At 42.4% G+C, this 13,751-nt stretch overlaps 1 protein-coding gene across 1 annotated transcript in view; it reads right to left on the reverse strand.

Moving 5' to 3' along the window:
- mcm9 (minichromosome maintenance 9 homologous recombination repair factor) overlaps window positions 1-13,751 on the reverse strand; it is a 42,763-nt gene that overhangs the window by 12,106 nt on the left and 16,906 nt on the right. Inside the window, exons 7-8 of the mRNA XM_078213704.1 lie at window positions 11,855-11,980; window positions 7,054-7,173 (exon numbers count right to left, since the gene is read on the reverse strand). Coding sequence (XP_078069830.1) covers window positions 7,054-7,173; window positions 11,855-11,980 — 246 coding nt within the window. The remainder of the gene's footprint in view (window positions 1-7,053; window positions 7,174-11,854; window positions 11,981-13,751) is intronic.

Consider the following 13,751-nt stretch of genomic DNA (forward strand, 5'->3'; position numbering starts at 1 on the left):
CAAAGCTATGGCTATTAAACTTCTAAACTGTTAAATTTGAATTGGTGATTGCAGCACTAACTAATTACCATTGTTTCCATTACAAAGTCGCTGCAGTGTATTAAATGTGCTGGAAATTTTGGGCAGAAACAGATGCTCATTAAGTGGTTTCGACTTTGTTAATGTGTACTAAATAAATTACATGACAATAACCCTGTGCAAAGTACAAAGGGCACTGTAGAGTTTCTTTTTTTTCCATTTAGCATTGCAATTTTTTGATCACAAAAGCCATCCAATGTATACAGCAGGCGAATTGCGTTAGCACCAATGTGCTTGCTGCAAGAGTTGGGGATTGTATTCAGGTTATAGGGGTTAGGAATACTGGACCAATCCCAATTTTAAAGTCAAAGAAATATAGAAAATAGGAGCTGGAAGAGGCCATTTGGCTGTTCAAGCCTGCCCCACCATTCATTATGATCATCCAACTGAATAGCCTGATCCCACCTTTCCTCCATATCCTTGGACCACATTACAGGAAGGATGTGGAGGCTTTGGAGAGGGTGCAGAAGAGGTTTACCAAGAAGCTGCCTGGATTAGAGGGTATGAGCTATAAGGAGAGGCTGGACAAACTAGGGTTGTTTTCTCTGGAGTGGCAAAGACTGAGGGGAAACCCGATGGAAGTCTATAACGTTATGAGAGGCATAGATGGGGCTAACAGTCAGAATCTTTTTCCCAGTGTTGAAATATCTAGTACTAGTGGGCTTGCACTTACGGGGAGAGGGGGAAAGTTCAAAGAAGATGAGGGGCAAGTTTTTTTCCCACAGAGATTGTTAGGTGTCTGGAAGGTGCTGCCAGGGGTGGTGGTGCAGGCAGATACGACAGGGTGTTTAAGGGGCTTTTAGGTAAGCACATGAATATGCAAGGAATAGAGGGATATGGACCAAGGGCAGGCAGAAGGGATTAGTTTAATTTGGTGTCATGTTCGGCACAACATCTTGGGCCGAAGGGCCTGTTCCTGTGCTGTACCGTTCTATGTTGCATAGACTGAGGAGAGGGGAGATGGAAAATAGAAGCATTATATTGATACTGCTGGCAGGACTGTATAATCACAGCAGGATAGTTTACACAGGGAGAATCTATTGTAAATGTGAATTTATAACAGGAAAAGTTCTCAAGACAGGCATGTAGGCAAAATATTTTTAATTTATAGATAATAGTCATTTTCCTTGGTGAATTTATTTTGGTGCTCAGGATACTTAAAGTAGGACTGGGACACAAGGGGTTGTGGGTTACTTAATCAAAAGTCAAAAACACTGCAACTATTTCACTAACTTTTACAGAAAACATCATGATATTGCATTTCTTGTTGTAGTCTGCACATAACTTCTCAGGGTACAACACTAACTTTGGCCACTGAGAGGATCCTTTGAAACATAACTGTAAACTTAAGGGTGCTATTTGTCAGTTAGCTGGACAGCTGATTAGTGATGCGGAGTGATGTCAATATGTGGATTCAATTCCCGTACCAGCTGAGGTTATGAAGGTTCTGCCTTCTCAACCTCGTTCCTTGCCTGTAATGTGGTGATCCTCAGGTTAAATCACCACCTAGTCATTCTCCCCGCAACGGGGAGAATAGCCTATGGTCATGTGGGACTATGGCGACTTTACCTCTTAATAGATACATTAGAGGTCTTGTGGGGTAGGGGTAGAGTCCCTGCTTCTGAGCCAGGAGCTCCAGGTTCAAGTCCCACACCAGGACTTGCTGGCCACAGAAGGAACATTCATGATGTGGTTCAACGGGCTGATAATCAGCTTGGGAATCCTTCACCAGCTCCCCACTACTCCCCAAAGTGTAACAGTATGTGAGAATATGTTTATAATAATAGAAATTTGTGCAAAGGAGATGAATAAATGTTTCAGTAAAGGGACCTGAACAAATAAAGAGTTGGGGTTATCAGTTTTCTTCCTGGAAATACACTCATCATGTTTGATAAATGGTGACAATTGTATAAATGAGCCAGTAGAGCTTCTGCCTCTCCTTTTCCACAGTAATAAACCAATTGGAATTAAACAATTTTTTATCAGTGGTGTCTACCAATATGCACTGTCATTACTGCAATGTCATCTGGCAGTCTCTGAAGTCCACTTCACACCAAACAAAAGGTGTGGCAATTGCGCGAGTTGAAATATTTGAAAATTAAAATAAAAGTAGAACTGGTGCTTGTATAACATTAAAAAGTTACTTGCAAGTTGTCTTCATATATAATCCTTCATAACCAATTCTACTGATACGATAAATCAAATCTGCAGAATCTATGGTGAAGGTCTGACGAAGAGTCATCCTTTTCACAAGATGGCGCCTGAGCAAGGCAGGCTGTGCCCAGCATACCTTCTAATTCTATCGTTTCCTCTCGCTCTATGCTTCTAAAACTTCATTCTAACTCTTTTAAATTCTCTAACAATGCTCTAATTTAATCTCTTAATGACTCAATATTCTGCATTCTCTCCTTTCCTTCTCTATGTACAGTATGCTTTGTCTGTATAGTGCGCAACAATACTTTTCACTGTATACTAATACATGTGACAATAATAAATCAAATCAAAATCAAAGATTGGCTCTATTCTCTCTCCACAGATGCTGTCAGACCTGCTGAGATTTTCCAGCATTTTCTGTTTTTGTTTTAGATTCCAGCATCTGCAGTAATTTGCTTTTAATTTATTTTTCTGCAGAACCTCCGATTTGGTTGACAATAATTTTTTAAAGCCTTTCCTAGGGATTTTAAGTTGATAGTTGATGGTATTATTTTCTGTGCCGCTTTCCTGCAATGGGATTCTTTCTCCTAAAACATGTCACAAATTATATTATATTATAATATATTATAAACTAGGGGGCATAGCCTCAAAATAAGGAGAAGCAGATTTAGGACTGAGTTGAGGAGGAATTTCTTCACCCAAAGGGTTGTGAATCTGTGGAATTCCCTGCCCAGTGAAGCAGTTGAGGTGACCTTGTTGAATGTTTTTAAGGCAGAGGTAGATAGATTTTTGAACAGTAAAGGAGTTAAGGGTTATGGTGAGCGGGCGGGTAAGTGGGGCTGAGTCCACAAAAAGATCAGCCATGATCTTATTGAATGGTGGAGCAGGCTCGAGGGGCCAGATGGCCTACTCCTGCTCCTAGTTCTTATGTTCTTAAGGAGCCATATGTTCACCATTCACACCAAGACAAAATATTGGATACGAAAATGAGACGCTGATATAATGCTGTACATATGTTATTTAAGGAACTTCAGAAAATCAAATCAGGTTTGTTCCTTCCAACACATCACATAACCTTTGATGTTACAAAGTTATAAGGAATGGGTATAGGTGAATTTGCAATATGAATGAGGTAAGATCCTCAGTATGAAGAGCTTACCTCATTCATATTCCAATCACTAGTACAGTCATTGCAGCTAAAATTGATCTGAAGATTGGGAAAAGATAAAACAGAGAAAATGTGTTAACGGCTCTAACATAGTCAAACATAGGAAACATTATCTGGTTTAAAGTCAGAAACTAAACTAAGAGCAAGCAAAAATATCTAAAAGACCCACTCATCCGCCCAAGAAAAAGGATTAAAATGAAAGTCAGATGCAACGTTTCCCTTTCAAAAATAAGCAGAAAGACAACCCGTGTTACTCAGGAATATAATAACAAACTGTATTTTCAAACATGCACATCAGTGTAATTAGTAGGCCATTAGAAATAAACAGCCATCCTGATTTTATTTTACACATCGTACGTGTCTTTAAATGTGTTAAAATATTAATTGTGTTCCTTGTCAAGTTTCCTCCAGAGAGAAAAATAAATAATGCTAAATTTGGCATTTTGATTGTCATTTTTCATTATCCCTATAGTCACCATATCACATCAACCTTGTAACAGAGAGAGAATAGAAACATAGAAACATAGAAACATAGAAACCCTACAGTGTAGAAGGAGGCCATTCGGCCCATCGAGTCTGCACCGACCACAATCCCACCCAAGCCCTACCCCCATCCCCAGAGAGAGGGGAACCTGTAGATGTAGTGCATTTATATTTCCAAAAGGTGTTTGACAAGGTGCCACATAAGAAGCTGATGCATGAAGTAAAAGCCCACGGAATTGGAGGAAATGTGTTAGCATGGATTGAGAACTGGCTGTGACACGGAAAACAGAGAGTGGGAATAAATGTGTCCTTTTCAGAGTGTAAAGATGTAACCAGTGAAGTAGCACAGGGATCAGTTCTTGGTCCACAATTGTTCACTATTTACATTAATGACCTGGAGGAAGGAACAGAATGTTGGGGTGATTCTCCCATCCCGCTGTGCTGCTTTTGTAGTGCAGCGGACCGGGAGACTCTAGCGGTGGCCAATTCGTGCAATTCGCACTGGGCGTCTGGGCCTTTGCGCATCTCCCAGCAGCAGATTTCCGGTGCCGTTAGTTCCATGTCAGAAATCGGTGTAGGGCTGCCTAATGCATGCAGCAGCTCATTGTAATATAATTTAAATAGCCTCTCCCCTACACCCACCCGCCAGGAGTGTTTCACTCCAGCTGGGTTTACTATTGCTCACCACTTGTGGGGAGCTGGTGGCCCAACCCCACTGGAGTGAAAGGGGGGGGGGGGGGGGGGGGGGGGAGGCGGGGGACGACAGCGATCTGGTATTTTTCGATCATAATATCTACTTAACTAATTTTCTAGATTTTTGATTAGTCTACCCTTGATGATGTTATATACAAAACTCTGGCCACTCATAGAGAAAGTCTTATTTTGCATAATTCTTTCTGTGTGCACTTTTCTCAACCGACTCTGGTGACTCCCTTTAGTAATCGCTCCATTATTCCAGTTTCCCTTTTATAATTATTAACAGCTTCATTTTCTTTATTTTCTGGGAAAAATTTAAGAAACAACAAAGAGAGACTAAGAAAGCGATAAAGAAAGGAAGGATAGACTATGAAGCTAGGCTAGCAATTAATATAAAAAATGATAGTAAAAGTTTTTATAAATATATAAAAAGGAATAGAGTGGCTAGAGTGAATGTTGGACCCTTGGAGGACGAGAGGGGGGAGTTAATAGTGGGAAATGAGGATATGGCTGAGTCTTTAAATAAGTTTATTGTGTCGGTCTTCACGGTGGAGGACACAAATAGTTTGCCAAATATTAACGATAGAGGGTTGGCAGCAGGAGAAATACTTAATACAATTAATGTTACCAGAGAGGCAGTGCTGGGTAGACTAATGGGACTGAAGGTGGACAAGTCCCCGGGTCCGGATGGAATGCATCCCAGGGTATTGAAAGAAATGTCAGAGGTAATAGTGGATGCGTTAGTGATTATTTATCAAAACTCGTTGCATTCGGGGGTAGTGCTGGTTGATTGGAAAACGGCTAATGTTACGCCGCTGTTTAAAAAAGGAAGGAGACAAAAGGCGGGTAACTATAGGCCGGTCAGCTTAACGTCTGTAGTAGGGAAAATGCTGGAATCCATTATTAAAGAGGAGATAGCAGGGCATCTGGATAGAAATGGTTCGATCAATCAGACGCAGCATGGATTCATGAGGGGAAAGTCGTGCTTGACGAACATGTTGGATTTTTATGAAGATGTGACTAGGGCGGTTGATGGAGGAGAACCGGTGGATGCGGTGTTTTTGGATTTCCAAAAGGCGTTTGATAAGGTGCCCCATAAAAGGCTGCTGAAGAAGATTAGGGCACACGGAGTTGGGGGGAGTGTGTTAAAGTGGATTGGGGACTGGCTATCCGACAGGAAGCAAAGAGTCGGAATAAATGGGTGTTTTTCCGGTTGGAGGAAGGTAACTAGTGGCGTGCCGCAGGGATCGGTACTCGGGCCGCAACAATTTACCATTTATATAGATGATCTGGAGGAGGGGACGGAGTGTAGGGTAACGAAGTTTGCAGACGACACAAAAATAAGTGGAAAAGTGAATCGTGTGGAGGACGGAGAAGATCTGCAGAGAGATTTGGACAGGCTGAGTGAGTGGGCGAGGATATGGCAAATGGAGTATAACGTTGATAAATGCGAGGTTATACACTTTGGAGGAAATAATAACAAATGGGATTACTATCTCAATGGAAACAAATTAAAACATGCTACCGTGCAAAGGGACCTGGGGGTCCTTGTGCATGAGACACAAAAGCCCAGTCTGCAGGTACAACAGGTGATCAAGAAGGCAAATGGGATGTTGGCCTATATCGCGAGGGGGATAGAATATAAAAGCAGGGATGTCTTGATGCACCTGTACAGGGCATTGGTGAGGCCGCAGCTGGAATACTGTGTGCAGTATTGGTCCCCTTATATGAGGAAGGATATATTGACATTGGAGGGAGTGCAGAGAAGGTTCACCAGGTTGATACCGGAGATGAGGGGTTTGGATTATGAGGAGAGGCTGAGGAGATTGGGTTTGTACTCGTTGGAGTTTAGAAGGATGAGGGGGGATCTTATGGAGACTTATAAGATAATGCGGGGGCTGGATAGGGTGGAGGTGGAGAGATTCTTTCCACTTAGTAAGGAAGTTAAAACTAGAGGACACAGCCTCAAAATAAAGGGGGGTCGGTTTAAGACAGAGTTGAGGAGGAACTTCTTCTCCCAGAGGGTGGTGAATCTCTGGAATTCTCTGCCCACTGAGGTGGTGGAGGCTACCTCGCTGAATATGTTTAAAGCGCGGATGGATGGATTCCTGATCGGTAAGGGAATTAAGGGTTATGGGGATCAGACGGGTAAGTGGTACTGATCCACGTCAGATCAGCCATGATCTTATTGAATGGCGGGGTAGGCTCGAGGGGCTGGATGGCCTACTCCTGCTCCTATTTCTTATGTTCTTATGTTCTTTATGCTACACTAAATCAAAACTAGTCAGGCCAAAATACAAGTAGTAGTAAATACAAGCAACAATTCAAACAAAATACAATAAAAGTGATAAGGGCAAGTTGAATGTACCATATACATCATTTATATATTTCTTAGTGATATCTCCATAAATTGCAAAATCCATCAAGTGTTAGAAGATTTTTATAATTGTCCAATATTTAAATATTTCACTTGCCTGCACTGGTCGATCCAATTCCAGCTGTCAGTACTGACCGAGGCACAATTTTTGCCGCATATTTAAGAAATTGAGATTTTCCAGTCCCCGGGTCCCCTACCAGTAACATATGTGGTTCCCCTTCGTAACAAAGAAAGCATATTAATATACACATATTCCTTAATTAATTAATTAGACACAATCAAAGAATAGCAGGAAATTGAGCATGCATTATTCATTGACAGGTAAAATAGTTAGGTGGAGCACGCATTCACTGATGGGTCTGTGATCAATGTCTCCAGAAGGAAACGACAATCATGGGAAATACATCTTGAGAAATCAGGAATTGTCTATGATCTTTCCAAACAAAAAAGCAAAATATGCAAATACCACTCCTTTCGGTGAGTGCCAAATTGTAGTGTCACTTCTTTTGAAATTTAATCTTTTTTAAATTTTTACAGATGAACCATGGAAAGCATCCTTTCTGGTTGTATGACAGCTTGGTATGGCTCCTGCTCTGACCAAGACTGCAAGAAACTACAAAGGGTTGTGAACGTAGCCCAGTCCATCACATAAACCAGCCTCCCATAAGAACATAAGAAATAGGAGCAGGAGTAGGCCATCTAGCCCCTTGAGCCTGCCCCGCCATTCAATAAGATCATGGCTAATCTGAAGTGGATCAGTTCCACTTACCCGCCTGATCCCCATAACCCCTAATTCCCTTACCGATCAGGAATCCATCCATCCGTGATTTAAACATATTCAACGAGGTAGCCTCCACCACTTCAGTGGGCAGAGAATTCCAGAGATTCACCACTCTCTGAGAGAAGAAGTTCCTCCTCAACTCTGTCCTAAACTGACCCCCCTTTATTTTGAGGCTGTGCCCTCTAGTTCTAGCTTCCTTTCTAAGTGGAAAGAATCTCTCCACCTCTACCCTATCCAGCCCCTTCATTATCTTATAGGTCTCTATAAAAGATCCCCCCTCAGCCTTCTAAATTCCAACGAGTATAAACCCAATCTGCTCAGTCTCTCCTCATAATCAACACCCCTCATCTCTGGTATCAACCTGGTGAACCTTCTCTGCACTCCCTCCAAGGCCAATATATCCTTCCGCAAATAAGGGGACCAATACTGCACACAGTATTCCAGCTGTGGCCTCACCAATGCCCTGTACAGATGCGGCAAGACATCTCTGCTTTTATATTCTATCCCCCTTGCGATATAGGCCAACATCCCATTTGCCTTCTTGATCACCAGTTGCACCTGCAGACTGGGTTTTTGCGTCTCATGCACAAGGACCCCCAGGTCCCTTTGCACAGTAGCATGTTGTAATTTTTTTCCATTTAGATAATAATCCAATTTGCTGTTATTTCCTCCAAAGTGAATAACCTCGCATTTGTCAACGTTATACTCCATCTGCCAGATCCTCGCCCACTCACTCAGCCTGTCCATATCTCTCTGCAGACCTTCTATGCCCTCCACACGATTCACTTTTCCCTTATCTTTGTGTCGTCTGCAAACTTTGTTACCCTACACTCAGTCCCCTCCTCCAGATCGTCTATATAAATGGTAAATAGTTGAGGCCCCAGTACCGATCCCTGTGGCACGCCACTAGTTACCATCTGCCAACCAGAAAAGCACCCATTTATTCCGACTCTCTGCTTCCTGTCGGATAGCCAATCCCCAATTCACACTAACACCCTACCCCCAACTCCGTGTGACCCAATCTTCTTCAGCAACCTTTTTGTGAGGCACCTTATCAAACATCTTTTGGAAATCCAAAAACACCGCATCCACCGGTTCCCCTCCGTCAACCACACTAGTCACATCTTCATAAAAATCCAACAAGTTCGTCAAGCACGACTTTCCCCTCATGAATCCATGCTGCGTCTGCTTAATCGAACCATTCTTATCCAGATGGCCTGCTATTTCTTCTTTAATGATGGATTCCAGCATTTTCCCAACTACAGACGTTAAGCTAACCGGCCTGTAGTTACCCGCCTTTTGTCTATTTCCATTCCATTGTCCATCCATTGGCGCAGTCTACACTTCCCACTGCCTTGGAAAAGTAGTTCAGAAACATAGGCCTGGATTTTTGCTACTGAGTCAAGAGCACAGAATCGGAACATTGCCTGGCTCCACAAAGCCAAGCCGGGAGAAAGTAGCCTGGAAAGATGGAATTTCATTCAAAGGTGACATAGTTCCCGGGAGTCAGTCAGGTGACCCCCGCACCTCAGAACAACTAAACAGGATGCGGGCTGGGAGGGTGGGTGGTAATGATGGCATGTCTTGGTGCGCCTGCACTGCATTGAAGATCAACCCCATACGAACATACAAATTAGAAGCAGGAGTAGGTCACTCAGCCCCTAGAGATTGGCCTTCTATTCAATAAGATCATGGTTAATCTGATTGTAACCTCAGCTCCACATTGCCATCTATCTCCGATAACCTTTCATCCTTACCTTTCAATAATTTATCTTTGCCTTAAAAATATGCAAAGACTCTGCTTCCACTACATTTTGAGGAAGAGAGTTCCAAAAACTCATGACCCTCAGAGAAAATATTTCTCATCTTTGTCTTAACCCTAGTTCTAGGTTCTCCCACAGAAGCATCTCAGTACTCCATGCCAAACAAGCCACCACCCCCCCATGCCAACTTTTTGTAAACATATGCCAATTCATGCCCTCCTCTCACCTACCACCTTTTGCCCTACACTTACCATGTCATTCACCTAATATCCACCATGGGCAGACCTCAGGGTTCATGCTGAGATTAAATAAAATAAAGTTCCAAGTGTCTGTTGTAGACTTCATTTAAAAAAAACATTTAAATGGGCCATCATTGGAAATTTTAAAGCACATTCGTTCAATTTATATGAATTTTGTGGGTTTACTGCCTCATTAATTATGTTAAATGAACAAATGGTTTTTGACACATACTTAGACAGCATTTTGCGATGATGTAATTTTTCTTTCTCATTGATAATGATTCATTTATATGTGAATTTAATGAACAAGCACTGTACAGTAATTCCCCACATATAGTTGTGGTCACGCTCTTGAAAATCACGTCTTTAAGTGAAACATTGGTTCTCATTGGGATCAATACTAAAACTCTAGTTCGGATCTGAAGCACCTTCCTTATCAGAAAAAAACAAATTATATGAAAACCACATTATATCTCCTAAGTTAAAATACTTATCATTGCTAAATTTCTATATTGGTAAATGAAATAACTTCTAAAATAAGTTCAAAAATATAAAAGAAAAATGCATTTTTATATTTATAATACCTCCTGCTGGCTGCAGATCCTGCTCCCAAAACTCCTGCTCCCTGACCCTCCCGCTCCCAATGCTCCAAGTGTTGGCAACCCCGCTCCCCAAGCGTGGAGTTGCAGCGTCTTCCCCTCCCCGACCCACCATCTGTCAAACTTCCCAAGAATCACTCTCTTGCTGCTTCCCTCTCCTGGCCCTGCATTATCGTTTGAAAATCCAGATTGTTGTGATATGTGCCTGCATGCATTATAATGTAAAGGTGCTTGACAGAGCAAGGGTTAATGTGGGACTGCAGAATGGCACCGCCCACAGTGTGATTCATGTACTCACATGGTCAGAGAGCAATCTAGAAGCAATACTCTGTAAGCTGCAAGCCTGCATGACGGGAGCAACACCATGCAAAAATCCTGCTTGAAACTCAGGGTGGCACATCAGCACAGTGGTTAGCACTGCTGCCTCACAGCGCTAGGGACCCAGGTTCGATTCCTGGCTTGAGTCACTGTGCGGAGACTGCACGTTCTCCCCATGTCTGCATGGGTTTCCTCCTGGTGCTCCGGTTTCCTCCCACAATCCAAAGATGTGCTGGTTAGGTGCATTGGCCGTGCTAAATTCTCTCTCAGTGTACCCGAACAGGCGCCTGAGTGCGACGACTGATTTTCACAGTAACTTCATTGCAGTGTTAATGTAAGCCTACTTGTGACACTAATAAATAAAAACTGTAGTTAAAGCCTACCAATAAAGGCATTTATGTTTAAACACCAAAGCCTCAAGTTCTCAGAGGAGCAGGTGGTGATCCTCGAAGTATGGCAGGAGGTGGAGATTTCGAAAATTGCGTAGCTCAGCTAACGCCTTTTGCTTTCTCCTGTTGGAAACTGATGCTTTCCATGTTCTGTAAAACCGAGCTTTGAAAATTGGTCATCTTCTGCACCCAGGTAGCAATACTGAGCGCAGTAAATGTGCGCACACATTCGACCCACTCTTCAAAAATTGAAATAAAATCAGACCGAGTTGCAGCTAAACCTTCAAGTTCATGTCTTTGAATCATGTTGCTAAATTTTGATGGTGATAACTGATGTTTCCTTATCACCACCTTATCCATCTTTTTCAGGCCGTTTTGCTTTTAGACTGTTTCATGTGTGTCCATGCTGAATTGATATGCTGTCGCTTTATGTTCCTTTTCTCAGCAGCTTTGATCTCCTCCTCATCACCCGAATGCCTCACATCTCCTTTCTCTCTGGGCCAAAATTTAAACCTTGCACAGTGCACAAGCATTATCAAAAATCCCCACATAGCTTCACACTGTGCTGTGCAAAAATGATTGAAGTACTATGAATATCTGAAGCAAAGAAGAATCATTCAGACTCGAAATGTTGGCTCTATTCTCTCTCCACAGATGCTGTCAGACCTGCTGAGATTTTCCAGCATTTTCTGTATTTGTTTCAGATTCCAGCATCCGTAATAGTTTGCTTTTACATTACCATGGATCAATGAGTGCTGCAAAATAACTTTGATTCATTAAGATTTCATACCTATTGATGTAGTACTAACCTCTAACCTTTGTGCCTGCTTCATCAATTCTCTGAACTCCACCTGCCAACACCATGGCAACAGCTAGTTTAACCACATACATGCCAAATACCTGTGGACAAAGGCTGGCCAGAATTTCATTTCTCCCTTGAAAATAAAAAGATGAAGAGCTTCTGTGATGAAAGAAAGCAGCACAATAATTACTTAGCACCAAATAAAACATAAACATGTTTATACATACACAAATTCCACCACAGAAAATCAGTGCCACAATTATATACCATTAACACGGAATTCTACTTCTTACATAAAGGTTGGACCGTGGTTTTAAACAATTGTTTTGTCCATTCCCACTTGGGCCATCTATTTTTTCACTTTGAACTAGTCCAGCTATTATTGGAATCCTGCCATACATGTACGACTTATACGTCTTTTAGGAATTGTGGCACAGTTATCAAAAAGTTCAGTAATACAACCAATAAAGTCCAACAGTACAGTAAATATATATATATATATACATTTATCATGATATTTTCATTTTAAAATTTAGATTAAATGTGAATGCTACTTGTTAAAAGTACTGAGTTTGTGGCAGTGGGTGAAATCTCAACGTACTTGGTTCAAGTTTAAAGACACTAGATTCCATCTCATAAAAGTACACCGCATTTGATTCACATATTTGACTGAGCCTCTATTGGTAGTACACAAAGAAACCCAAGCTAACCCTGTGTTCAATGACAGAAATGAGTAAGGGGAGGAAATATGGATATTCTGCAAGATGTGGAGTTCACATGGAGTTATAGACCATGATCCTTCGAACAAAGAAGCATAAAGAACTCAGACTTATAGCTAGGTGTAGTCAGCTTATTCTATTTAAAAATATTTTCTCTTCAAAATTAACCAAGTTTGAACACGTTTTTTCCTTCACCTTCCCCAGATATCTCCTGCTGGCATAACTCTTGTGAGGTTATGGCAGTGAAGACTGCAATAGCCCTTTGTACCTCACTCAAATAGTGTTTTCTCATCTACACAGGGGGACAAAGGAGGGAGGGAGGGGGTGGGGGCATGGAGTGTGGCAATGTTCACCACCACAACAGGATGCAGTATTAATGGGGAAGGCTGGAGAATAACAGGTGGCATCTCTACCTGCACATCATGAGGCTCCAGGTAAATTGGATCCATGTGGATAGTGAAGGGGGGTGGGGGAGGAGGGGGGTGGGGGAGGGGGGGGGGTTGAACTTCGTCCTGTAATACAAGTCAGCACCACCATCTCAACGCTCAGGTAAAATGAAGTTTTCCAAAATCGAAAGTAAGATTGGTTCTGTCTGGGAGGATATGATGAAATGTGGGAGGACCGCAAGACTATTAACGCCATTCATCAGTGGCCAGGTGGATCCAAGCAGATTCCATTCATTCACCATGAGCAAATGAATACCCATAGCCATCCATAGTCAACAACTGGAATTCAGAGCCACAATGGTTCAATGAAGTAATTCACAAGCATCAACAGGAGGAGCAGAGACCCAAACAGTGGAGAGGACTGGCAACACCAAGGGTCTCATTTCTACAAGTTATTGAGAGGCAGTGCTGAGCAAGGCGGCGACTGTCCAGAGATCTGGTCTGCCACATATGCCATATTCTCTGAGAAGAGTTGACACCACATGGGTTTGGAGGCTTCACCCTGCCAGTGGCCCTGAAGGTGAGGGCAGCAATTATTTGTCGCTGCATCTTTCCAGGGAGCAACTGGGGACTTGTGCAGCATTTCTCAGTCAACAACAAATTGGTGCATTCAGGAGGTGACCAACGCCCTTTAGAGATTCATGGGTTTCGGAGCAATCTCTGGGTCCCTTCAGGTGGAGGGAGCAATCAACTGCACCAATGTGGCTACATAGACTCCCCGGTAGCCGTCCTTGAGTTT

Source organism: Mustelus asterias, chromosome 5, assembly GCF_964213995.1.
Source record: "Mustelus asterias chromosome 5, sMusAst1.hap1.1, whole genome shotgun sequence".
In the NCBI taxonomy this organism is placed as follows: Eukaryota; Metazoa; Chordata; class Chondrichthyes; order Carcharhiniformes; family Triakidae; genus Mustelus; species Mustelus asterias.